General features: G+C 34.9%; 1 protein-coding gene across 3 annotated transcripts in view; it reads left to right on the forward strand.

Moving 5' to 3' along the window:
• The window catches only part of IMMP2L (inner mitochondrial membrane peptidase subunit 2), a 485,261-nt gene that overhangs the window by 4,857 nt on the left and 454,050 nt on the right, over nt 1-26,354 (forward strand). For all 3 annotated transcript variants that reach the window (XM_064507813.1, XM_026117706.2, XM_026117704.2), the window contains exons 2-3: nt 8,481-8,618; nt 13,799-13,902. In XM_064507813.1, coding sequence (XP_064363883.1) covers nt 8,484-8,618; nt 13,799-13,902 — 239 coding nt within the window. In that variant the 5' untranslated portion in view covers nt 8,481-8,483. The remainder of the gene's footprint in view (nt 1-8,480; nt 8,619-13,798; nt 13,903-26,354) is intronic.

The following is a 26,354-nucleotide window of genomic DNA, read 5'->3' on the forward strand; positions in this document are numbered from 1 at the left end:
AGTAATTGTTGTTAGAACAACTGCTGCTCCTCCAGCTGCCTGTTGAAGACTACTCAAAGACATTAAATCTAAACCTTAAATGCTCTAAAAAGATCTAATCTACAAAAAGTTTCTGATCATTTTTCATATCTCAGTACCGGTAGAAAAGTGATCATTTTGCAGTTCTCTTTTTTGATTGCTTACCTGTGGTAAAAAGAAATCCTGAATAACTTTGTCAGAATTGAGAGGTGACTGATTACTCTGTTCTGAACTACTTATTACTTTAATTGCTGAGAGTAACCTTTATCTACAGTTACATTTTCTTCTTTATTTAGTTCCTATTTCAAGAGTAAAATATTTTGTTTGGAAACATACCGTTGTTCATGAGGTAGAACTCATGTCCTCAACACACAAAATTAGTTTGTAGGAATGAGGACTATGAATTTCCTTCCAGTAATAACAAACGTGTGGGCTGAGTCTTTGTATATGAGATAGATCCTAGTGATGGGATGTAGTAATATTAGCTTAACAGAAGAATCAATTCCACATTAAACTGATTTTTTTTTCCCCAATAATAATTCAGTGACAGATTAGGTTGGTGATTGTTGTGGTTTAAGCTTTTCTGACTTCATGTGGTTTGTAAGCTAAAAGGTGATTGTGTTCATTTATTTTTGTTTGCTTTTGGGAACTTAGCGTATGTTATTTCTCTGAGAGGATTATAAAACTTGATTTTTACTGTTGCTTTTCTGCATTAAGATATACTGGGAAAAATAGGCATATTTCGTGGTGTTGGGATACTATTATATAGAAAGCTTAATTGTTTTAAATTAAATTGGGTAATAAAGTGTTATACAGTGGTGTTTAGGCTAAAAACCTTTTGCTATTTTATGTTTAGAGCATCACTTTTGGGAAACAGGGAAAGACTGGGGATGTCTGTTCAAACAGGTATCAGGACAAAATGAACAATCTAGCAAAACAACAGCAATGCATTATAGAACATTTGTATATAGCTATTGAAAATTAATTAGGTCAGGGCTTACTATTTCTCTCTGTGGATCAACAGTAATGCTGGAGGGTATGTTTTAGGATACTTCTACTGAAATGTGAAAAGTTACATATTTGGGTCAGAACACCTAACTGAGCCTGTTTTGTACCTTTTATTCTTGTTTCCAATCATGCCATGATTTTTTTTTTTTTTTTTTTTTTTTGAGCTATTCCTCTCTGGCTGTGTAACCTGAAGATAAGGGGAACTTTCTTTGCATTTGAAAAAAGATAACTAGAGCCTTTTCTGGCTCAGGATGGATTTTAATGTAGGTCCTGGGTCTTAAGTATCTAACTGTGTAAAAAGTTGAACATCATTATCATTGTCTTTTCCCGTCTTGTTCTTGAAAGCTTAGAATGGGCTGATGAATTCAGTTCAGTACTGTCAGTATGATAGAAGTCCTTAGAACCTAACCCATGTCAGTTCTTCAAACTGCTTAGAGGCCTTAAACAGAGATTTAAGTGCTTTTTCTGCCCAGTCTCTGGCATTTGGTGTCAGGTACAGTTAGGAGCTGAACTCCTCAAAGCTGGGTATTTGGGTTTAGTTTCCTACACAGCTGTTAGGGCCAACAGGAAAGTAACTTTTAAGCATCAGGTTTCTGCTGGGTAGGAAAGTAACAAGAATTTAACTGTTCTGAACTTCTGTCTTGGCTGTCTAGATTTGGCTAATGTTAAAGTTGTGTCTTGGATGCTAAACTGCATATTGTGAATGTTGCCTTTAATTATCATCTGTAACTGTCTGTCATAGTTACCTGACCTTAGTTGGTTATATGCTAATCACATTTTCTATGGCTAGAGCTCTACCAAACAGTAATGCAGCAATCATTTCCATGATTTATTGCATTCCATACTCGTAATAAGGCAGTATTCTTTAATGATTGTCATGCCTGTGTGCCAGGGAGACTCATGGTTATGTAGATGGATATGATGGAGGAATACTGGGAGGAAGACCTGTGTGTAGAGGATAAGCACATTAATGGAAGAGAAATTTCATTGTTGTGGAGAAATAATACCAGGATGGGGTCCTTTTTAATGAAGGATAAATAGGAGCTCCTTTTGGAACTAGGCAATATTTTAAAATGAAAACTAATGTGGACTAGTCAGTTGTGATTTATCTGGGCCAGTCATCACCGTCATATCTGTGTGCATCAGTATGCACTTGTATTAATTTATATGAATTAAAAGAGCGTACTGTAAAGTCTGCACATGCACCTGTACAAAAATTATTTTAAAAATTACTGAAGTGAATAACTTACGTGGGAAAGAAGGGTAAGGCTGCATGGCAGTAGTTTGCTCTGGCCTTGAAGTATCATGAAAGCTTGCAGAAAAGGCACATGTTAAAAAGACCACACAAATTATCCTGTTGAGCAACATCCTAGTCATCACAGTTAATACATTAGATATAACCTACTCTTCAAGCTGTACCAGTCTTGTTTAAAAAAAAAAAAAAAAAACTTTTCTTGCTCAATTCTGTATTTCATAGAATGTAACAGAACTGGCCTCATGTATTTTGGTATTTTGTTATGAAAGTCTTCCTTGTTTTCAAACTGTATGTACCTGATGTGATGCCACTGATTTATGGAAAAGTTCATATCATAATTGACAGAAGAGTTGCTTATTTTAGTGGAATATGGAGATATGATAATGTAAGTATGGTTACTAGTTTCTGAACTAGATTAAAAAGGTCATCTTAAACTAACATAACACTTTTGGCTTTTAGTTGTGTTGCATATAGGTTTTAATTCCCTCCTTCCTGTTTTCTCACATGCTGTCTTGTAGAAACACATCAGGCGTCAATTTTGTTCCTTTGTGGATGGCTGCTAATGCTTTGTTTTTACAGCTATGTTTCCTATCTTCCTATGTTCCAATACTTCTGTGGGTAATTTTTAGGTAGTTAAATTTGCAAATATATTGTAACCTGGGGCTTTCTGAATATTACTTGATGAGTTTCCGCAGGCTGTCTGATAAACAGCGTTTTCTAATGTGCAGGCAAGTGTAAGAAAAATAAACATTTTATATGTAGAGAGTTATCTAAATAGCATCTCTGCTCCATATGTTGTAGTACCCACTAGAGGCTCATTATAATCCCTGGACCTTTTGTGCACCAAATACTTCAGTCCAGATAAATGCTGTGCTCCATCTGCTGTAATCTCTGAACTGCACAATGTGAAATTCTCAGTGCTTTAACCTGCTATATATTAGCATTTTTGATCTTCGATTTTTGTAGTCAATGTTGACATTTCAAACAAGTTGTCAAGGTTGCAGCTTTGAAGTTTGTCAGTTCTACTTACTTACTCTGTTTTTTTCCCTGAAACAAGTATATTTTTTAAATCTTGAAGAAGTATATGTATCTCTAAATTATTATTTCCTATATTTTCTTTGCACCATATTTTAAATGTTGTGATCTGTTAATTTTTATTCAAGGTGTCATTGACTGGGCAGAGATCCAGAAATATGTGCTGTGTTGATGAAATCTGAGTTCTTTATTTATTCTCAGAAAGAATCCTTCACTTGCTCTACTGACATACATTTAAACTTGTTACATATTTAGCTGTCAGCATAGAACAGTCACAGCACTGGATTTCAGAATTTCACTCTGGAAACGTGATGCTCTGAAAATCTACAAATATTCTAGAAATCTGTTAAGTTTTATGTACCTGACAGTTTCACCCAGTATCATTAAACTGATGTTTCATAAGAGACTTTTTTTTTTTCTTTAGAAGGCACTCAAACCCATTATTACTTGCTGATCTATTAGTTGGATTTATTCACAATTTTAAAATACTATGTATGTTTACCATCCTTTGTTTATATGTTAGGAAGTCATGTTATGTCTTTCAAATTTGTTAGCATGTCTTTATGTGGATGTGAAATAACTGTTTTTTTGCCCTTAACACTTTTGTTGGGTGTTACTGTCCAACACTTCTTCAGATTCTATACATTTAGGCTTAAAGGTATTTAAAAAATAGTATCAATTCTGGAGAATATCCTTCCTTAAAAAATAATAAAACTAATTAAAAGGAGCATTAGAAAAAATTTTGTAAACTCATATTCTAAACATAAAATAGATTAGACCCTCGGAAATACTTATTTCAAAAATGCTAAAAAGTTTTGTTTCACTTTGCATAGACTGGACATTAAATTTTAAAAATATAAATGACATGCATACATGATATTTTTGCATTTTTTTATGAACCCATACATTATCTCGTTATAGAGAATTATTTTAAATTTATGAAATCAGAACATTAAAAAGTAATGACATATTTCCTCCAGTAATTCTCGCAGATTTTCTCAAAGCAAATGCGTATTCTGAACCGTTAATTAGAGCACATCGAGGTTATAGAATATTATCTCCAGGAGTAGAATATTATCTCCAAGAATGATAGCTATCTAATGTTTTATTTATTTTTAAATAAATATTTCAAGCAGACTTTTTTTTAATCCATGGCGATCTTTGTTCTGTCTGTGTACCCTAAACCCTTTCTTGCAACTGCAGTAAATGCCTGTCATTACTTCTTTCTTTCTTTTTTTCTCCTAAGACCACCTGAATGTAAGATAAGAAATCATTGTAGATTTTAATCAAACATTATTTATCAGTTCAGGATTATCCATTCACATGGACAGTTACCATAAGCACATGACAGCTGCCAACTGTCTTCCTGCTGCTTATATGCAAGCTCTTCCCTTGTGGCAATGCAAGATAATTTGAAGTACCTCTTAATAAAAGAGTGATAGGTTACCTTACATTTACTGACAGTTGGATGATGAGCTATTGTGTCAACAGTTGCATGGTAACTCAGCATATGCATATACTTATGCTATGGTGAATGCAGCATAGCTTATCTGTATTTTTTTTTGGGGGGGGGGGGTAAGCTAATAAAATAGACTTAGCAAAAATATGTGCCATTGCCAATCAGATGCTGACATGTAGTAACTCTTGCGGTAAGAATTTTTTAGTATAGGAAAGGTTAACCAAAAGGTTAAATTTTTTTATCAACAATTTTATCAAGGAGAATTTTTTATCAGCTGTTTCTTCCCAAACTAATTTAAAATGTGTGTGCATATGTTTGCTGTCTTTTGAGAAGAAGGGTTTGGAGTAATCTACAGTAATCTACTGGACCGCTCAGCTTGTATCGGAGGAGGCAGGATATCCTCTATGGTGAGATACGGGGAGCCAGGAAACCTTTACAATGTAGTATATGACTGGAAACGAAGGATTCAGCTTGGTGCAGTTGTGTAGGAAAGGAGGGAAGGAAAATTCAGGGGAAGCAGAGAAGTCCTTCAGCACAACAGCTGTTGCATTGGGCATGGTGGCTTTGACAACCAGTTGCGTATAGGGATGCTATTAATGTTTTTCCCGTCATCTCTGTTCATGTGTGCCTTGTAATACTGCAGATGTCCAAACCCGCCAAAGTATGACTTGAACTTAGATACTAGCATGTTTTTTTTTTTACAAGAAGTAATGTCTGCAAGACATGAATGTGTTTAATAGAAGGGACGGGGTCAACACTAATGTTTCGTAGTTAATGAAAGGGTGGACTACGAAGAATTTAAAGAGTGAGTAAATTTGTCTACTTTCTGATTTTCAAAAAAAAATTTGAAGTCAGTCATAGTATGATCCACATGTCAGACTATGTCTTTCACCTCAAAGAGTGCATATCAAGTGGTTGGGATGGTTGTGGGGAAGGTGTAAAAATTGTGTTTTGAAGATGACATTGCTGTAAGAGTGGAAGAGGTCTGAGAAATGCCAGAAAAGTAGAATTCCAGCCAAAAGGCAAAATTCAGAATCAGTGGATTGAGAAAGGGGCGTCAACAAAGGCATGGTATACTTTGTTAACAGAGGAGAAAAAGGAATTTTAGAGATTCTATTTTTATGTGAAATAATTCTAAAGTAAATCTCTGCTGTTTGAGGCAATAGCCTCTTTTGGTGGATTGGTTTCAATAAGGACATCATAAACAATAAGATAAAAGTGCAGCATTTTAATATATGTTTTGAATTGATGAGTTCTTATTTTTTGTTCTGTTTCATAACCTATTTCAAACTCTGTGAAAACTGTTGATGCAAATTGAAAATATTTTAATGAAATGTGCAGAAAGATAATGTAATTGGTCCAGTCTTTTAGGTGACAGATCTTGTCATTGAAAAGCTATTAATATCTATAAAGAATTTAAGTGAAGGATATGCTGGTGGTTTACTTTGTAGAACTGGGTTTTGTCTCTTAAGCATAATGCTTCATAAAATTAGGTAGCTTTATCTATGACAGAAATATTGCTTTCAGTACCATTTCATCAAAGTGATTTGAGTTTGTATTTTGCACCAGTAATGCCTCACTTCTGTATTTCTGAAAATGCAACAAACTAAAAATGAGTATATTTTAAAGTTCTAAAAATTCTATTCTTAAAGGATTGAACCAAATTGTGTACATTTATGCTTTCCATTATTTTTGTTGTGAAATAATTCTGTGCCCTTGAGAAGGACACAGTCTGTTTTCTTCTACTAATGTCTGTCAGAGTTAGTGTGATAGGAGCAGAGACTCTACAAACTGATCTTGTACAGGGTCTACCAAGGATTCATTAGATGAAAACAACAGTTTAACCTGGATTTGCCAATAGGTCAAGGACTGCATTTCTTATAATAAAGTAGTGAAGTATCTTGTCTTTTCGATAAGTTTATTAAATTGAACACAGACCCTTTCAGAGCTGCTCAGGCAGTTTTCCATGCAGTAGTGTTCAGGCAGTGTCTCCCACATGGCTTTCAGACCCTAATGCTGTATCTGTCACGTGCTCATCTGAAATGACGAGGTTAATTAATTAAATAAAAACATCCCTTCAAATGGTACAATCTTAGAAATGTCCCAGTTAGTTTCAATGCACACATGAATATCTATGCAACTACATTTGTTGTCTTTGTAAGTTACGTTTCAGGAACTGGTATTTTTACTGAGTGTTTCCTTTAAAAGTCCACCCAGACTGACCTACTTAGTCTTGGTGCAAAGGATTTGCAAGGAAGGCCTGGTGTGGAGTGAGCCTGAAGTGTGAGCTACTTAATAGGATTAATGGGACAGGTTGGGAATGGAACTACAGTCAAGTAAAATAAACTTGAACCTCATCAGCAATACCCGACTACTCAGCTTGCTTTCCGAAGGTATAACTGGTATGGTCAAACAGGTCTTGTGTTTCAGTGTTCTCTGTAGGTGTTTTGCAAGAATGCTCAGTGGTTTAGGGTAAATAAAAAAAAAATCAGAGATAGTGTAAGAAGTGGTGAGTTGGAGGAATATTGCCCTGTATTTCATTACTTAGCTGTCAAGTCTGGTACTTTTTGACTTTCTGATGTGAGTAATAAATGAGGAATCATTGTGTTACTGTATTTCCCTATGATATAGATGACAATTTGAATTGATTATGTTACATGTTTGCGGTTACCACAAGTGTGAAAATAATACGTCTGTTGTGTGTGAAAGTATTTAATAAAGAAATAGTTACGTACTACAAATTGTTGGCTTTTCCTTTACGTAATATAATCCTTCTTTGGAGGTTACAAATCTAATAATTACCTGTCTATGGGGAGAAAATTATTTTCAGAGTTTTGGATGTATACATCAGTTGAATGTTCTTTAATTGTTTGTGTCCATCTAGTTGATCTTTTTTTTCTTTCCTTCTCTGTTTTCTCCTTTTCTCTGTTTTCTCCTTTTCTCTGTTTTCTCCTTTTCTCTGTTTTCTCCTTTTCTCTGTTTTCTCCTTTTCTCTGTTTTCTCCTTTTCTCTGTTTTCTCCTTTTCTCTGTTTTCTCCTTTTCTCTGTTTTCTCCTTTTCTCTGTTTTCTCCTTTTCTCTGTTTTCTCCTTTTCTCTGTTTTCTCCTTTTCTCTGTTTTCTCCTTTTCTCTGTTTTCTCCTTTTCTCTGTTTTCTCCTTTTCTCTGTTTTCTCCTTTTCTCTGTTTTCTCCTTTTCTCTGTTTTCTCCTTTTCTCTGTTTTCTCCTTTTCTCTGTTTTCTCCTTTTCTCTGTTTTCTCCTTTTCTCTGTTTTCTCCTTTTCTCTGTTTTCTCCTTTTCTCTGTTTTCTCCTTTTCTCTTCCCTTTCCCCCCCTTTTTTTCTTTTCTGAAATACATAATTAGGTTTGCTCTGGTTTTATCAGTTTGCTTCTTGTTCAGCAGAACTGATTACTGAGTCATTTTTATGAAATATTTCTGGTAACACAGTGTCACAAGAAATAGTCAAATTAGCTAAAAGGTAAATGTGAAATATCAAACTTCTGTACAGTAGATTACAAATTCTACTGAAAATTTCTGTTCTTCATTCTCATGTGCACATTCATCTTTTCACTGTGGATATGGGGGAGACCCTAACAGATAATAATTCATTTATCTTTAACTGCTCATCATTTGATTGCCATGAGCAATATTGCTGTTTCTTAAAACTTGTTTTATAACATTTTTTTCATTTTCTTCCTCTTTTTCAGATTATGACACAGGCTCAAGGTTTTGGGAGGAGATACATTAAAGCCTTTTTTAAAGGTTTCTTTGTTGCTGTGCCAGTAACAGTAACTTTCCTAGATAGAGTTGCCTGCGTAGCAAGAGTGGAAGGAGCGTCAATGCAGGTATTGTCTGAAATGCCTTTTCTCTGGAAAGTAAGAAACTGACCATTCACTGATAATAGCAAGTTGGAAATAAATCTTTTTCTCAGATGATATCAAATGATGAAATTATAATATGAAATAGTTTAATTTCCATTTTGTCACACAAATATTTCTGTAATGTGAAAACACAAGCTTTCAAGAAGAAGACTTAACAAATTTTGTCCCAGTAAAAATATATAGATTGGTAGTGATAAAGATATGTTTTTGATAATTTGCTAGTCATTTAAAAATCAAAGTTTCTTTTGAGGACTACTTTTTGTCTTTTGGGACTTGAATTTGATGACTCACAAAGCAGCTTTATTCATCTGTAATAGATCTATTACGGTAATTTTAAGGCAAAACCAGTTCTTGCTGTACTTGCTCTTACTAATGAACAAATACGGCAGCATTTCAGTAAAGAAAATGACATGAACCTAAATGCCTGTGTTCATCAGGCAATAAGTTCATTGTTATTACTTTGGTTATACTGAATGTCCATACATCAGTGTAATCAAATAAATACAAATATGCTGTGTAACATTTATAAGAGAATTAAATACTTCTGGTAATGAAGAATTACCGCTGCTTCCTTTCCTCTGTTATTGGGACTTGGAAAATACATGTTGTCAAGTAGTTAGCTAATTTAAATATTGTTACCATGCGTTTAAAATTGTATGCACTGCGTCTTGCAGTGCGTCATCACCGATGATTATAATTTATTTTGTTCTGATATTGCGACATTGCAATTAGCAGAAGTTAAGGATTTGATTCTCGATGCAAAGCCCTCTTTTCTGATTATCTGAGTAAGTATAGAACTTGATCTCTAGGATAGGTGTTTACAACAACTAAGATCTGCTGGAGTTTGAATCATGCAGCATTCACTCAGACACAACTGCTTGGGCTATAACCAGAGGTTTGGCTGTTATGTATTTAATGCCATAGAAAAGCATGCTTTTTCACTTTTCTTTCTGTCTGTTTTACTTTTCTGTTTGTTTTTCCTCTGTGTCTAGTTCAGAAAAATACAGTCTATTTAATAGCTGTCCAAAGTTTCTTTTACTTAAAATAATTTCCTGTACATTCCTTTGCTAATCAGAGGCTTTTCCACTACACTGTGATATTGCTGCTTGCTGTATTCTTCATTTACCCCCAAGATCTTTGGGGAGGTGTGATGTGCCACTAGAGGGGCATCCAGGATTCTTTCAGATTCTGGGGTTAGTTGCACTGAACTCGAGAGATCATCATTTGTCAAGTATAAGAATTTATTAGAGCTAAGCGGTTCTACACATAGGATGGATGCTAGACGACACTAAACAATTAACACCAGACAATCTACAAGTATAATGGAGCTAAAAAGTATAGCAAAGAACTGAAAATAAAACACAGGTATCAGAGCTCTATAGTTGAGCCATGGATGCACAGTACAATGACTGTTCTCAGATGCACGGTACAATGACTGTTCTTTCCCTTTTCTTGTCCTTGTGGGCCACCCCTCTGGAATAGTTTTCCCTGGACTGTCCTCACCACGCTTGAGCTGCACCAAGAGGATTCAGGTTCTCCCTGGCAGTTGGCATCAGGGATGTCCCTGCTGTGGGTTGTCAGATCTGCGGGCCAGCTGACAGAGAGTACAAGTTTGCACAAAGTTAATGGGACTTACTTGCTTTTATCCTTCCCAGCTTAGTTCATTATCCAATCGAACAATGCCAGACCACAGTTGCACAATAGAAGAGATGGCCTCGGTCGATAACAATATGGATACCAACAAGATGGTCAACAGGATGCTCAACATTATGGTCAACAGATAACAGTACACATCAACAGATAACCCAGTGCAAAATTCCACAGTATCTAGATGCTTATGGTGTGAGTCTGCAGTATCACTTCCCCTTTGCTGACTAGGTTTGCTCAGCAGTAATGGGGTCTTTGGATGGCTACAGCAACCCCACAATGTGGTGACTGTGGTGACCCCATGGTACACCTGGGGTCCCTTAACTCCTGGGGAGCACCCCAGAGCAAACCCTTCTTCTATGGGCTGCACCATCCTGAGTCCCGTGCTTGCCTGTGTGGTACCTATCAGGAGGCTAAGAGTGGGGAGGAGGGAATGGCAGGTGGCATTGTCCTTCTTGTGGCAGTCTATAATCTGGTGTTTACCTTGTACCAAGAAACCTCAGCTGGTTTAGAAGGCAGCTCTCAGCTCAAGAATGGGGCCAAAGTGAAATCACGCTCCAATTGTTCTACAATCCAAGAACAAAGGTGTAGCATATGTTACCTTTGCCCATTTCATAGATGTTTTTCTGAATATCACTGGTGAGCACTCAACTTTAGGAGAGTCTCAGGAGGTCTTACAGTTGCAGAGACAGGGATTTGTGCTAGAAAAGAAGAGAGGATTGGGAAGCTGATCATGGGAAAAAGAAAACAGTTTCATTCTCTTTTCAGCAGTTTCGGGAAAGAGAAAGTCAAAATATATAACACAGCATCTAGATGAGAAAAAAATCATCCAGGCTGATGCAACTGAAGTTCCATCTCCCCTATTTCCTGCCTCTAATGGCATCTAGAGCCACACAGCATTCAAGATGCAGATGCGTCATGAATTTCTACAGTACCACAGTGGTGCTTTATTTTTTTTCCCCCCCTCACTAGTAAGCATGACCTGAGCATTTAATTTCTTAGGTGTTTTTCTTTTAACATGCCAGACTGCCTTTTATTGTTTGTTCTTCTGTCTCTCTGACCATAATGTTCTGAATGTCATCCGTTCTTGTTGAAATAGCTTCAGTTCTGCAGCTGGAAAGAAGCTTCCTAGGTTTCCTCACCCTCCAAGCCTCTTGAGCCTCACTGGTCAAGACCCCGGTTTTGTCTCCTTTGAAGTCAAAGCCTCAAGTGTTAGGGAGTACTCCAGTATTGTTTTTGAGTGTTGTCTCAGTACTGACTTGAAGGGCGTATAGTTAACTATGGTTTATCTATGGCAGGTTTGGAAAACACTATAATTACTTGCTCAGATTTAGCCAACATAACAAAGGTGAATGTGCACACTTCACAGTCACTAGGGTAGGCTATATATTCAAGGGGTGACTCATATCGAAGATCTTGCCTTGATTTGTCTGTTGACTAACCATTCCTTCTGTTAACTGAAGTATGGGTAGCTTGGAAGCTGACATTTCTAATTTTACTGACATCTCAGAGAGTATAACATTCTCTTTCTGGTCTTATTCTGGACTGTATCATTGAAATAGAAGTTTGTGTTAAACTAAAATGTTTTTATATGCATGGTTATTTTTTAGATTACAAAATAAAAAAAAATCCTGTTGCTTGTGATAAGATACTGATTTCCTTGCCAAGATTTATTAGACATGTAACTAAATCTGTTTTGGCAGGGACATAGTTATAAGGAATACATCGCTCTTTTGCTGTATAGCTTGAAGGAACGCCAGTCATTGCTTTGGAATTCCATCTCTTTACCATGTTCTCTGAAGAATCATCTCTGTGGCATGCATTTGAAAGCTGTAGGTACGAGGGAAAGTGAAGTTCAGTCAGCATGTAATCATATGTCCATCAATTACATGCTTCCAATGTACATTTTATTGTCTCAGGTTCAAGATATGATGGTATGGTTCCCCAGAATTTGATTTGTGATATATTTCTTAAACTTCTAGCTGGCTTTCTACACTTGTTATTGTGGGTCCCACTGAGTCTGCTCATATGTAGACTTCATATGCAAGTTCTGTCACAAACTGCTCAATACCAAGCATTATAGCAAGTAGTCTGATCAGTGATCTCTGACAAAGCACACCGAAACAGTATTTGTAATGAAGAGAAATCAGCACTTCTAAATAGCTTTTGAAGTTAAAAGTAAATACTAGGTAGCTGTCCTGGTTTGGGAGCATAGTTTTTTCTGAATAAAAATAAACTGAGACTTAACACTGTGTAACTGAGTTGAGAACAGTTAACTTTAGTCCTATATTCCTATTTGTTTTGTTCATCAAAGGTATAATCAGGCTGGGGAAGGGAATCTCAGAAGTTAGTTTCTGGTGGCACATGAGGAGGGCCAAGCTATACTGTAAGGGGGACACTGAAAATCTTGTTTATAAGAATCAAATTTTATCAAATATTGCAAGTATCATGTCAACAAATGAGGGGCTGCATAATCTCAATACTCTGTCAGATGCATTGGGGCATGAGGTTAGAATCTGCTTTATTAAATAAGTCCCCTAATTTTGGAGTATAAATTTGAGGTCATCTGTTGACCAATTTGGAGATATCAAATTTGTATTTGAAGAGACCGAAAAAGCTTATTGAAAAGTGTTCTATAAACAGACATTAGTGTGGATTACTCTTAAATATTTTTATGTCTCGGTAAAAGGAGTGTTTGTATTGAAATAATCCCTATGAAAATCAATGAAGCCAGTACTGTGATTGGTCTGCTTCCTTCTACTACTGTTTCTGGTGGGTTAACTCAGACTTGAGATGATACTGTGGTGTGTCTAGTGTCACACAAAATAACTACATTTTGGCCTTTATACAGTCCTAAATACCTCCTGATGTCCTACACTAGTTACTTATTTAATGGCTTTTGACTGTTGAGGTTAGTCAACATTCTCATTTCACTAAATAGTACTGTGAGAGTTCATGCTTCTTTATATCCTGTTATGGAAGGTCTGCACTTACTAACAGTGTCAGTATGAGTGTGTAGGTTGTTTTTTTTTCCCTTGCAAAATGTGCAGAGACTAGTATTATTAAAAATATGTATGGCATTTTTCATGCATTATGCTGCTATAAGTAGTGAGATACCTTCAAAAAGTTTGTATTTTGTGGAAATTAGTGTTGTTCATTCTCTTTTGTGTTTAATCTTAAATGATATGTAGTAGAGAAGCACTTCTTTTCATCAGGGTTGTCAGAAGTGTGTATGCTATGTAATTTAATTTGCATGCAGTAGTGCATTGAAAGATAAGAATTGTAGTTTGTAATAAATTAATGACATAAAACAGGTTATTTAATAAAGAAGTGGTTTTTTTCCAGAATACATCAGATTTTTGGTCCTTTTATAGTAAGTGGGTATGGCTGATTTTAACAGCTCCAGGATTTGAGCCACTGATGGAATGAGAGTTAGATGGAAGATTCATAGAAGAAATAGAGACCTAAGGCTGTTTTTTCCCCCCTTCTAATTTCAGCCTTCTTTGAATCCTGGGGGAAGACAAGCATCTGATGTAGTGCTTTTAAATCACTGGAGTATTCGAAATTATGATGTACAACGTGGGGACATTGTGTCGTTGGTGTAAGTAGTCTTGCATACATTTCAATACAAATTTATATAAATTTTGAACCATAATGTTCATTAATATTTACCATTAATATTTAATTGGTAGTATACTGGACATACGCGATATGTGAAAGAACAGCATAGAGTTTTTAATGCTGCGTTATTGTTGTTCCTATAATTGGTTTGCAAAACTCAGGAGATATTCAAAGAATACATTGCCATTTTTTACTTAAAAGGGGTACAGTGTAAAATATTATGTGATACAGTATAGATGTGTACAGAAACTGCCAAGAAAAAAGGGCTGTGAGGTAAAGAGAGAAAAGTAAAGAAAATCTTATGTGGCTTAACAGAGTATGCTTCTTAAGTGGTTGGCCTGTGCACTCATATTTGTGAGAAAAAGTAAGATTTTTTTTCTGGAGAAATCTTACTCAAGTTTGAATCAATTATTTTAAAATAAGATCACAAGAATTCAACCCTTCATAAAGGACAGATGTAGCAGAAAAAAAGAAAAGTTTTACAATTATAATGGGCAGGGCAATGTATTAAGCCAAAAGGTGGCAGTGTTTCTCTGCTGAAAATAGAACTAACAGCAGACAGAAACTCCATTTCAGCTCTAGTGTAATATAGAAATGGAATGTCAAAAGTGTGCATAACTGACACAATGATATAATATGTTCTCATAGTACATGCTTGGATAGTTTAAGCTTAAGGTTTTTAGTTTTTTAAGTAAAATGCACAATATATAGACTATAACAACTGTCTTTGAAAGCTATATCATCTGGTATGAGCCATCTAAATGGTCTAGCTACAGATATAATTTTATTCATATTTGCAGCACCTAATGTTACAGAAGGACTTTAGTTTCAGGTCACTTAGCAAGTGCTTATAAAATTGGATTTTGCCTGTGTGCATATCCTTCTGCCCAAGGCATGCTCTGGTGATTGTTTAAAACAGTAAATGTACCCGGTTAGTAATTAATAGACTGAAAGGAATGTGCATGTCGTCTCATCAGAAAAGAGAATAAATAGTTTCGTTCTTATGCTTCTTGAAGGTTTGTGGTACCATCTGAACCATCTACTTTGATTGCATTGACTTTGTAATGTAGGTGCTCTATGTTGAAGCATCATTTAGATACTGTGTTTTTTCTCTTTTTTTTGTATGTTCTGAAAAGCTTGCCTATCATTGGTGGAACTTATATACACCCACATGGAGGAGGTTGTGTTGTACTTATGCATTGTACTGAGGTTTTTCCTAATTTCTTGAGAAATACACTGAAATACACTCAGATTAGAGAATTCAAAAATCACCGTAAGAACAACATAGGGGATGTTAAACAATGTAAAAATAAACTATCGAATAGTTTTGATGTGAAAATATTGAAGGATATGTTATATATCTGTAACAACTTTTAGAGTACTTCATCTTGTGGGTTTGTTAGAAGTGGCTTTGACCTATCAGTTGAATTCAGTTTCCTGTCCTCCTTTCAAACACTGAAGTAGTTTGTATCTAATTGTGTAATTTAAAAATCTTATTGTAATGTAAAGATTTGCATTGTATTGTAAAGACTTGTAGGACATAGTATCTGATTGTAACTATGTACACGTGAGTTGTTTGAGACATAACCTTTGGTACATGAAGCCTTTATTGTGTAAAAAAGTTAATATTTTTTATCCTTTTCATTTCAATTGTTTACCTATGATTTCTATGACTCAATAGTGAATGTACAGGCCATGTATATGCATGAATTTTACTCAGTGATCGTTGTACTAAAGGTGTGTAACTTAAATCGCAGGACTACTTGCTAGAGACTGTGCCTGCCTGGCATTTGTCTGATTTAGTCAAGGCATGAAAAGGGAGGGCCAGCCCAACAATACTCAACTGTTGCTTCTCCTGTTCCTGTCAGAAATTCAGATGAGAAGGTGATGGTGTGATTGAGATAAGCAGAGAGATATGTAAACCTTGATTCATAGCCTGCTTGGTTGCTGAACCTGTGGATTTTAACATTTTCCACTGTCTCCTTTTTGCCAAGTTATAATAGAAAATCACAACGAGGTTGTGGGAATGTGATCTTTTGCAGAGCAAGAGCTGAGGCTGAATATTTCTGGGTGACCAGCTTGACCAGGCCATCGAAGTTCTTTGCCTCTTTCATACCATCAGAAATATGGTGTCATTCTGGATGGATGCTGTTTTTATCACAGCTCTTAAAAGGGATTATTGAGATCCCAGCTGGCAAGTCCAGTGTAAGTGAATGGCTAGGACCCAAACTTTGGAGCAAAGAGATGAGGTAGTCTTGGTAGAGCCTAGAGAGAGGATCAATCAGCCTGTGATGAGGTTTGGGATGCTGGCTGCAGGTCCAAATATTTTTCCTCTGCTGTCCAGTCTAGTTCTAAAGGTACTCATGGATTTTTGTTGGTTTTTGACTCAGGATTACAAGTGAGAACCCTGTCCCCAGGCACTGGCAGAGTTTATGCTTGGTTAAGGTATTAAAACTGCATCTTTATGGAAACCTGTCATGTGTCTCTGTCATCCCTGACTGTGCATCTGAGCTGATCTGGGGCAGGTATAACTGTAAATTACAATCACAATTGTGAAATTAGTCACTGCATGCATACCCGTGGTGGTCTATAATTGGTTTTAGATTTAGATTTACTGAGAATATCATTAGTCCTTAGAAGTGGAAAGCTAGAGTTGGATAAAACCAATGGGGAGAAGTTGGTGGCAAAGAATGATGTTTACTTGCAGTTTAATATTTTACAAATAGTTTATTAACTATTAGTTAATTTTATCCCAGCTCTTTAAAAGCTTTTTTAAGATAACCTTTTCCTTTTAGCTTGAACTTGTGCTTATTGATACTGGAATTAAGGGAGCTCAATGTTTCATGTTGTATATTTTGAAGTCCCAATTTAAAGTTGATTCAGAACTGCGGAAGATGAATATCATCATCCTTTAGTTTTATCACTTGTTTGAGTTCTTATTAGGACATTCTATATTACCAGGACTTAATTTAAATTAACAATGAAAACAGGAATATTTTTCCAATAAATTAAATTAATTTTTATTATTATGGGTTCCATTATACTACCTTTAATCTCTTAAACAAATGCAAAAAGAATAAAGTGTTATTTTCTCTGTTTTTAAAATGCATTTTTTAATCTTCAAGGCTTAATTTGAGAATGTTGTGATGCACTTCATCTTTAAAAGATAAATAAATATGTATTTGTGCGAGAACAGACCTTGATTTTTTCAGTAAGCTTTGTGGTGAAATAGGCATTTTGGCTTTTTAAGAACTCTGCTGAAGTAGGTCCCAAAATTTCTGTAGAATTTCATCAGATGTTGCTGAATGACTTGATAGGATGAGTAGGCCTTTTACAGTTAGTTTTACTCTAGAAAGTTTGAATGGCAACAGCTCTGTAATTGTAGCAGTGTGCATCAAAGTGTGGGCTGTACAGCTCTTACAGGTCCTTGAGAATATGTGCTGCCACTGCATTTCCTGATGCCGATGATGATAGTACCTTTCTATTGCAGACTAGTGTACCTTTTTACTGATTTATGTATATGTAATTTGGTTTCTACTGTGCACAGATGCAGGCATTGCTTTAACGAGATGTTGTCAAAGAATGATTTATAGCTCCAACGTTCATTTACTTCTCTTTACTGAAAACCTCTTATATCCTGAATATAAAATCTGGTCCACTTTTTATTCCAAAACTACTGGCTTAAAGTAGAGAACACTGTTGTTGCAACATGTAGATTGAAAAATGCAGTGTGTACATATAGAATGAGCTTTCGATGGATAAGACAAAGTTTAAATAAGCTTTCAAAATGGAGAAAAATTAATTCAGACATTTTAAATGGGTTTTTAGATAAATACAAATTTTAGACATCATCATGTTCTTTACTTGGTTAATAGATTTTTAACAAAGGACTAGGTTTAATGGCTACAGTATAAATAGGACTGTTGGATTTTGAATGACGACTTTTCAAAACTATTTCTGTAAATATTCACAGATACTGATTTTAGCCTTTGGAGCTTTATGACTTTAGTGCTGCAGTAAAATGCAAGTGTCCCTCCATTTTACAAAACTGTATGTCAGCTTCTAACTTAAAATGTGTCCTTTTGTGTTAAATAGAAATAGGTATGCTAATGTAATCTAGAAAAAGATTTAGAACCAATGCTCTTTTTTCTTTAATAGTCCATTCTGACTGGTAAAATGCCTCTAAAGTTTTGAACTATAAAAGGGTGAACTAAAATTAGTTTAAAACATATTTTTTAATATGTTAAAAAAACTTAGGAACATATTGCTTAACATTTAAAAATATTAAGAATCAAAAACATACTTTTAAGCAGAGCTGTAACAATAAGGAGTTAAAGGTCTTATTCATATAAAAAGGTAAGTACTGTGAAAACAAAACCAGTTTTCTATATAAAAATTTCTTGACATTTAAAAAATGCTTACTTCCTAGCTCCTATCCTGATGAAGAATATTAAATAGTTCCTGTAAACTGATTTCTCTGACTGTAAGGACATTATTTTTAGGCCTTTCTGCAAACTCCCTTACTTCTGGTAACGGCTTAGTATTTTATGTGAAGTTATGTGTCTGAGTTCTGAAAAATCTAGTACAACTGACGTTCTCACGCACCTCTCATACGTATGGAATGCTCTGCTGTTGCATCCCTCACTGACATCTGTTCAGAAATGGAAACTGGAAAAGATAGTTGCTCAGGATAATTTTCTGTGATAGTTTTACCTTTTTGTCCTATTGACACAAATCTGAACAGTCCAAATCTTGAAGAAATGTGAACATTTGATGGAAACAGAGTTCTCAAATGGTGCAAAATGAATACATACTATTACTATTCATAATTAGCGTTTCATTAATGAGACTAGCTGAATAAAATAAAAATCAGTAAGAAGGTACTTGCTGAAGGAACTGCCTTGAATTTGAATCAGTAGTTGTAATTATGAAAAGACTTGCTACTAAATTCTGATAGATTTAACATGAATGGATATTTAATGGTTCTTGCGCTATTTTTTGGAAAGGTTCTTTCTGACTAGAATTGACTGAACTACCTTTAAGAATACCTCTGCTTGACCTTCCTTAGTCTTCCAATTTCTATTCTATTTTTGTTTGTACTTAGGCCCCTGCACCGAGTCATCTATCTTCTGGCAGGCAGGACACTGCAAAAGAGGTTGTGCTGACATAGAAGCTAAATAATCACTTTACTTTCTGGGCCTCCGTGACCTCAGAGAATCTTTTCTATTCTATTTCTTTGGCTGGAAAAGAAAAATATCCTGTCCGTTCCTGATAAAAATCAAATATGTAGTTCTACTTTATTATCTGTGTTACAATCTTCTCTTAGATTAGATATTATATTGTATGGTAATGTTTGAACACTGTTGGTGAAAGAAAGACTTGTAGACTTATTTATTTATAAAGTGAGTAAGTTCCATTTTCTGAGGAACATTTTGAGATACTGTACATGATCCCAGGCATTATTAAGAAGTGTTCAGGATGGGTTTAAATAGGAAATTATTGTAGTACTGTAGAAAATGAAAAGTTATAGAGGAAAAAAGCTGTTGTAGTTACATTTACAGTTATGTAATTTAAAGCCTATGGTTATGAGTAGGAAGCTTACAAGATTTGGTTGTAAGAATCATTGTTGTAGTCTGGCTAGATTCCTTGGACCGAAAAGGAAAGTATAGGGATGTTATGACTTACAGATTCCTTTGTGGTCAAATTTCAACTTCGGTAATTAAAAGAGCTATCTTTTCTCTTCTTCAAAGTTAATGATGTGGAAGTCAATTAATTAGCTTGGGCTATTTGTGAAAGAGCTGTTAGTAGATGAGGAAAGGTCCTTATGTGCATTGTTATAAATGTTGCCAGTGAGAACTTCATTTTTTTGATGATTTTGTTTTTGTCAGCTTAACGCTAGTACCTTGCTATTGAATTAAGAAATAAATTGTTGCTTGTTGAAGTTTTATTACTGTATCTATTAGAATACTACACTGGAAGCTTACTAAAAACACTACATTGATGTACTGACTTAAGCTGATCTGACTACCAAAGGCAAACATTCAGCTTGTTCATGGGGAAACCACAATGTGGCAAATCAGTAATTAAAAATAAAGCATTCGGTCTTTGCTTTTCATTTAAAAGGCAGGATTGAAGGACTTGACAAGAAAATTAAAGACAGATGTACAGTATGTGACATTTCATGGAGTTTGCTGTTAAGACAGGGAACACAGAAGATCATTGAGACATATTCTTGGGCTTGTGTTTGTGAAAATGAAGGGGGAAACGATGGTTTTATCAAACTCAGTACTAATTCAATAGTGTCAGGTCTAAAACTCTTTTTATACAGCATCATCTACAGATCTGTGTTCCCTAAGTATTTTGCTTCTTGGCTGCTCTCTATTCACTCTGAAATAACTGAGAGCTATGGTCGTGTAGCAACTCAGCCAGACTGGGCTGTGAAGAATAAAAAGTTAGATTTGGAGTTTCTTCCAAGTATATGTTTGATTCTTCGGAAAGCGAGAAAAGTGGTAGAAAAACTAGTTATATTGTGATCTTTAAATTGTAAGATGATCAGATAAAAAAGTGTTAGCAGCTAATTAATAGATGAGGAGGACCTATGTTCCTCTGAAGAAGGACTGTTAACAGCAATTTTCAGACTCAAACCCAAATACTGTGATTCGTTTTTTACTTTACTTTTTAGTGATTGGGCATGTGAAGAAAGAGGGGAAAATAAGTCTACAAGTGAAGCAGCTTTTGTTTGCCTCTCTTCAGTAGAAGAGGAACAGTACAGAATAGGTTTTTCTACTGTTCTTGATGACTGGCAGTCATAGTGTTTTGGAGATACTGAGTCTAAGTGGACAGCTGCTTGAAATATCGCAGAAATTGTAGCCATGGTTTGATTGGCTGGAAAGCTGTCTTGGATCCTGTAACTGTCTGACTTACAGCATAATGTCTGACTGCCCTGTAAAGGTCATGCTGAGCAAAAGGAGCTTGAAAGCTGCCTTGGTTTAAGAAAAATGTCACTTTTACCATTTGAAATATTTATAATTTAGATGCTAGGAACTTGCTTTGATTTCACTGGAATCTGATGATATAAATGTCTGCTGCAATGTATATACAGAAAGGTAATAGTATATCTTTCCTAAACTTCTTTTTTTTGGTAACCTTAAGATGACAACTTTGAGAGGGTAATATTTGATGTATTTTTTTCTCAGTGCATTTACAACTGCTGAGAAGTAATTGCTGGTTATTTATGATGGGCATTGCTTGTAGGTACCTTCCTAGAGCTAGCAAAGACTGTGCAAGTCAGTGAATAGTCTGTGCAATCTCATTTGTGGAACTGTCAGGCAATAAAATTATTTCAGTAACTAACTGAGAATTCTAATGCTCATTCTGTATAGGGTATTTAGACTAGGCACTTCCTTCATAGGTAAATTCAAACTGAGCATCTGTAATGGTATAGAATAAGAAAAGGTCATGGCTATTCATATGGTTATCCTTGCATGGGAAAAACAAGTGTGTTTTTGGTTATAGTATGTATATATGAACCATAATTTTCACATGTATACTGAATCTGTTGAACAGATGGTTTGAAGCTAGGACAGAAAATCGAGCTTTAGAGGATTGTTGTACTGAAAGTAAAGGAATTGTGGGAAAGCTAATGCACCAACCATAATTTCTAATGCAGATGCATGTCCTAAATCTTGCTTAGGATGTTATAAAAATATATTCCTACTCTGCAATTTTTCAGGCTTCACACTAGGACTGTTCTTATTCAACAAAGTTGCACTGAAAGTGCTGTATACTCTCCAGCTCTACAAGAAAGTCTGTTCATGTTTCGTGCATCAGTGATGGCTAAGGATGAGGCTTAAAAAGGGATAAGTAGTATATGTGAATATTGTTAATCCAAGAACACATTGCAGATTGTACATGTTATAAATTATTATATAATGGTAACTAATTTAAATGGCAATGCTGCTTTAATAGTTAAATAATAACTTATCTGTATGCTTAGTTTAAGTGATTACATGTTATAATCTATTTCTGTTAATAAAACATGATAACCGAAAACTGTATCATGACCACAGTTAAATCACTGTATTGACTTGGCCCTCTTCATTCTATTTTAGTCCGTTCATGTTCAAACATTAGTCATTTTAGACAGGCATTCACCAGATTTAAAAGCTCAGGTTTTGCAACACTCCCTTGTAATTAAGATTGTAAATACATAAAATATAAAGAGAAGAAAAAAATTAACTTTAAAATGATATATTTTTTATTCTTGTACTAGCAGCAATCCCTTTGGGTTTTGATAAGCTGAATGTTAAGGTGACCTCCATGTGGTATGTTTACTGATTGCTAGGCTTTGCCTCCTTCCAGTTTTTTCGCTTGTGCTGTTATCTGAAGTCCTTTATCATTCTAGTATAAGTCATTAAAGTAATTCAGAACCATGCAATAATTAATATTTGGAAATTATTTTGTAAAAGTGGCTATTTCTTATGGCTTCATATTTCAACTGCCTGTTTGCTCAAAGACAGAGGTACTTGAAATATGTATATATAATAAAAGGAACCTATGAATACCTGTGTTTTTTCAAATATGTAATCAACTGTAAATACACTTATTTTTATCTGTTCTCCTTTAATAGGGACTTTGAGCATGACTAAAGCACTGTCTAAATGCAGAATAATTTGAGTTCCATCAGAAAGTATGAATTTAAGCTAGTATATGAATTTATGCTAGTATAATGTCTCCTCCATCTCATTTTTCTCTGAGAAGAAAGTTTTTTGGGAAGGGCTTTAAACTAAATCACAAAATCCACTCTAATTCTGGAATAAAAGTGTCCACTTCTTATTTATGTTACATTGTGTTATTTACAGATAATTTCTCCATAGATAGAAGGCATATGGGTAGTGAGTAAGGCAAATTTAAACTTTCCGTTGTTGCTCAATAATAAATATTATCTCGCTGATTAAAAAAAAAAAGTCTTAGTTTAAAAGATTCATGTGAGTTAATTAAAATTTTGCCATGGATGGTCTAACTCAGGACTCAAGTACACTGGAAAATTTAATTATTTTTTTAGATTAAAAACTCTGTCAGTTATTGTTGCATATGAAGTTTTTATTTTTGTTGTTGATTGATGATTGATTTTCCTGTTGAGTAGTCAGTAGGAAGTATTTTATAAAACTAAACGTTATACATTCAAGATACTCTGAAATTATTAAACTACAGTTAAACTACATATAAGCTCCTTTCTTTTCTCTTCAGCTTTTCTTTAAAAGTCTATAAAATAGTCATTTTATAAGTAAGGGAATTCATTACCTATGACATTGTGGGTTTTAATTGTTTTCTCTTTGCAAAGACCAGGTAAATATTATTTTGATTTGGGAACATAAACTCTTAGGAAAATATGAAACTGAAAAGCCGGATTTAGGAAGCTAAGAAGGCGAGGAATGTGCATTGCAGTATATGTGCTTGTTAGATAGAGTGGCTCTTAATACTCAAAGAAAGGTAACTTAGTACAATTATGGCAAGAAAGCGATTTCTGTGCCTGACTAAAAGCATGTAATTTGATAATTTCTTTAAATTTCAATTTGCTCACCTATGTTGTCATTCAGTTAAGGCTCACTTGCAGGAATGAGGGTGTGTCTATACTCTGTACTTAAAAGTGTGATGATTTTGTTAAATCTGATCTCCGATTCATAAAAGTACTTAAACAAGTGCCTAGATTCCACTGAACTGATGAAATGCTGGGTACTGAGTTGATGAAATGCTGAATTCCATTTAAGAGAAACTTCTCACTGGATTAAGATCTTAGCTTTCATCCCATTTTACTTTCCTTGAATGATCCAGGAGTAATACAAATTTTAGTTCTTAGTTCAAAGATGCTATATCAGTTCTGTTCTGAAGAGCCCTTAGAAGGATGGGGAGAAATGAAGAATCTTTATGTAAAACAGCTCTAGAGATCAGCTTACCCTTTATTCTCCATCTGAAAACATTCTCTTTCAAAGCTGTCCAGTTCCTTGATATTAAGACTTGCATATTCCATTGCTAAATTCTGTTACCTGCAATGGTGTTAAAACCTTAACAAGTACGTGTATGTAGGATGTTTATAATATCATTCAGCAATGTTTGAAACCTAGCATGTTTTAATTTGTCTTAAATAATGAATATAAGACATATGATAAACGATGAATATAGGATATGCAGTGGGGGAAAAAAAAGCCGTTAAATAAATGAAATAGTTTCTGTAGGTTTTGAGTATACAAAAAGAAATATAAATACTTTTTAGCCTTTGATACAGTTAGGCTGGTTTTCTTTTGCGTACAATCTGAGAAATACTGAACTGATAATCTATTATACAGGGTATTTTATACAATGTGTTCTTGGAGAAATTATAGTTTAAATACTGCCACAGCTGACTTCATATCTTTTAGCTTTGTAATAACTTCCCCTAAGCCAGCTTAGTCAGTTTATTATGAGCAACCATAAATATTAACTGTAGAATGTTATTTCTAGGAATCTTTCAATGAACTATACATATGCTGACAAAGTGAATTCTGCTTACACATAAAAAATATTTATTTCTAATCTAATTGGTGAAGTTGGAAGAAAAACCATGGGTCACGACCTGTGCTGGGTATAATACAAACATGAATATTTTTGCTTGTAATAAGCAGAGTCTTGGCCTTGTTTTCTGTTTTTCCAGCCTGTTAGCAAAGGGAAAAATGAGGGAATGGCAAATTACCAGGTTTAAAATGATAATTAACCTTATCATCTCTGTATTTTCTAGAGAAATTATATTAGCCTGCATTCATGAATATAACATTAGGGATTTTTTTTGCAATCAACTGCTCTCAGAAAGTGCATGTTAACAAAATTTAGCTTCAGATGTGTACATACACATTTGTTCAGCTGACAGGGGACCTCATCGCTGTTGTCAGCTTACACAGAAATGGGGTCAAACTCTTCCCAGAGGTGCACAGCAAAAGCATGAGAGGCAGTGGTCACAACTGCAGCAAGGAAAGTTCTGACCAGATATAAAGGAAAAAAAATCACCGTTGAAGTGTAGAACAGGTTGACCAGAGAGACTGTGGAATCTCCATCCTTGGAGATGTTCAGCTTGACTAAAAGCTTGAGCAACCTGGTTTACCTTTGAAGTTGACTCTGTTTTGAATAGGTGGTTAAAGTAGATGAGCCCTGGAGGTCCCTTCCACCCTGAAGTATTCTGTTTTTCTGTATCAAATGGCATTTCTGCAAATTTTAAGATATAAGATGTAATTATTTTACCCTTTCAAAGTTACCAGTTAGTGTTTAGATTGTATATTATGTTGTTTTTAATTTTTTTATAGTACCGGAGTGAAGTTTCTAAAAAAACAAAAAACAAAAAAACAAAACAAAAAAACCCACCCCTTATTCTGTAGGTGCGGTTGTGATATTTGTCCCACAGCAGCATGTAAAAGACCCAGTCATGCGTTGCAAGCCTGTTGTGTTAATTGCTGAATATATAGACAGTGATAAGATTGCATTTTCATTTTGTAACTAGACTGTGAAATCTCTAAAGTAGGAACAATGAAGAGACTGAGATGGAAGCATATGATGAAACAAATCAGTACAGTGGGTGGCAGTTTGCATGCAGACAGCTGAACCTTGGGTCATGTTTAAGATACTATAGTAAAGGAACCTGCTTTGCAAATGTATATGGAGAGCTCTTCTCAAGTGAAAGAAGGAGCCTATAGAAGTAATTGTTTGCTTTCTTGTTAAATTTTAAGTTAAGTCTGGCCTGATTGGCTCGTAAGAGACAGGGTCAACATTTTGACTATAAATCAGAGAGAAGTATGTCAGGAATGAAATATAAAAGACCCTTAAAATGAAGGCAAACAATTTGGTAAGATAGAACAGTGAGAGCTACTGGAAAGATGCAAAGAGAGAGGACCTGGAAAATTTAGCCCTATGGATGTAAGTTAATGATTTGACTCGGGAAGAATCTACAAGAATCTTTTCATTTGTTTCATAAATAGAACTTAAATTGGTTTGAATTTGACCTATCTCCTGTGCCAGCATGCAGCGGAATAGATATAGGCTGTTACTTTTTTGCCATTTAACTCAGATTCTCCCTGTCAGTGTAGAAAATCTTCCTTTGTGTCTGCCAATGTGAAATGTAAAAGGAATAGTATATGTCAATAGTATTTTAAATTTTTTCATCATATGGATTAGCTGGAGAAAATGCCGATGGTTCTGAATAAAAAGTTGATTTCCCCAAGCCTGTTTAAAAAACAAACAGAAGAAAAAAACCCCAGAAGGATATAATTAAGGTTTTTAAAGAACTCCTATCCTGAATAACTCCAAACATGGATTACTAATACTGTTCCATACCGTATCTCTGAAACGTAGCAGTTTGTGTACAGTTTGCAGTTTGGCAATAAAAAGAAGTGTATTTTAAATTGATTC

This window comes from Dromaius novaehollandiae, chromosome 1 (assembly GCF_036370855.1).
Source record: "Dromaius novaehollandiae isolate bDroNov1 chromosome 1, bDroNov1.hap1, whole genome shotgun sequence".
Lineage (NCBI taxonomy): Eukaryota > Metazoa > Chordata > Aves > Casuariiformes > Dromaiidae > Dromaius > Dromaius novaehollandiae.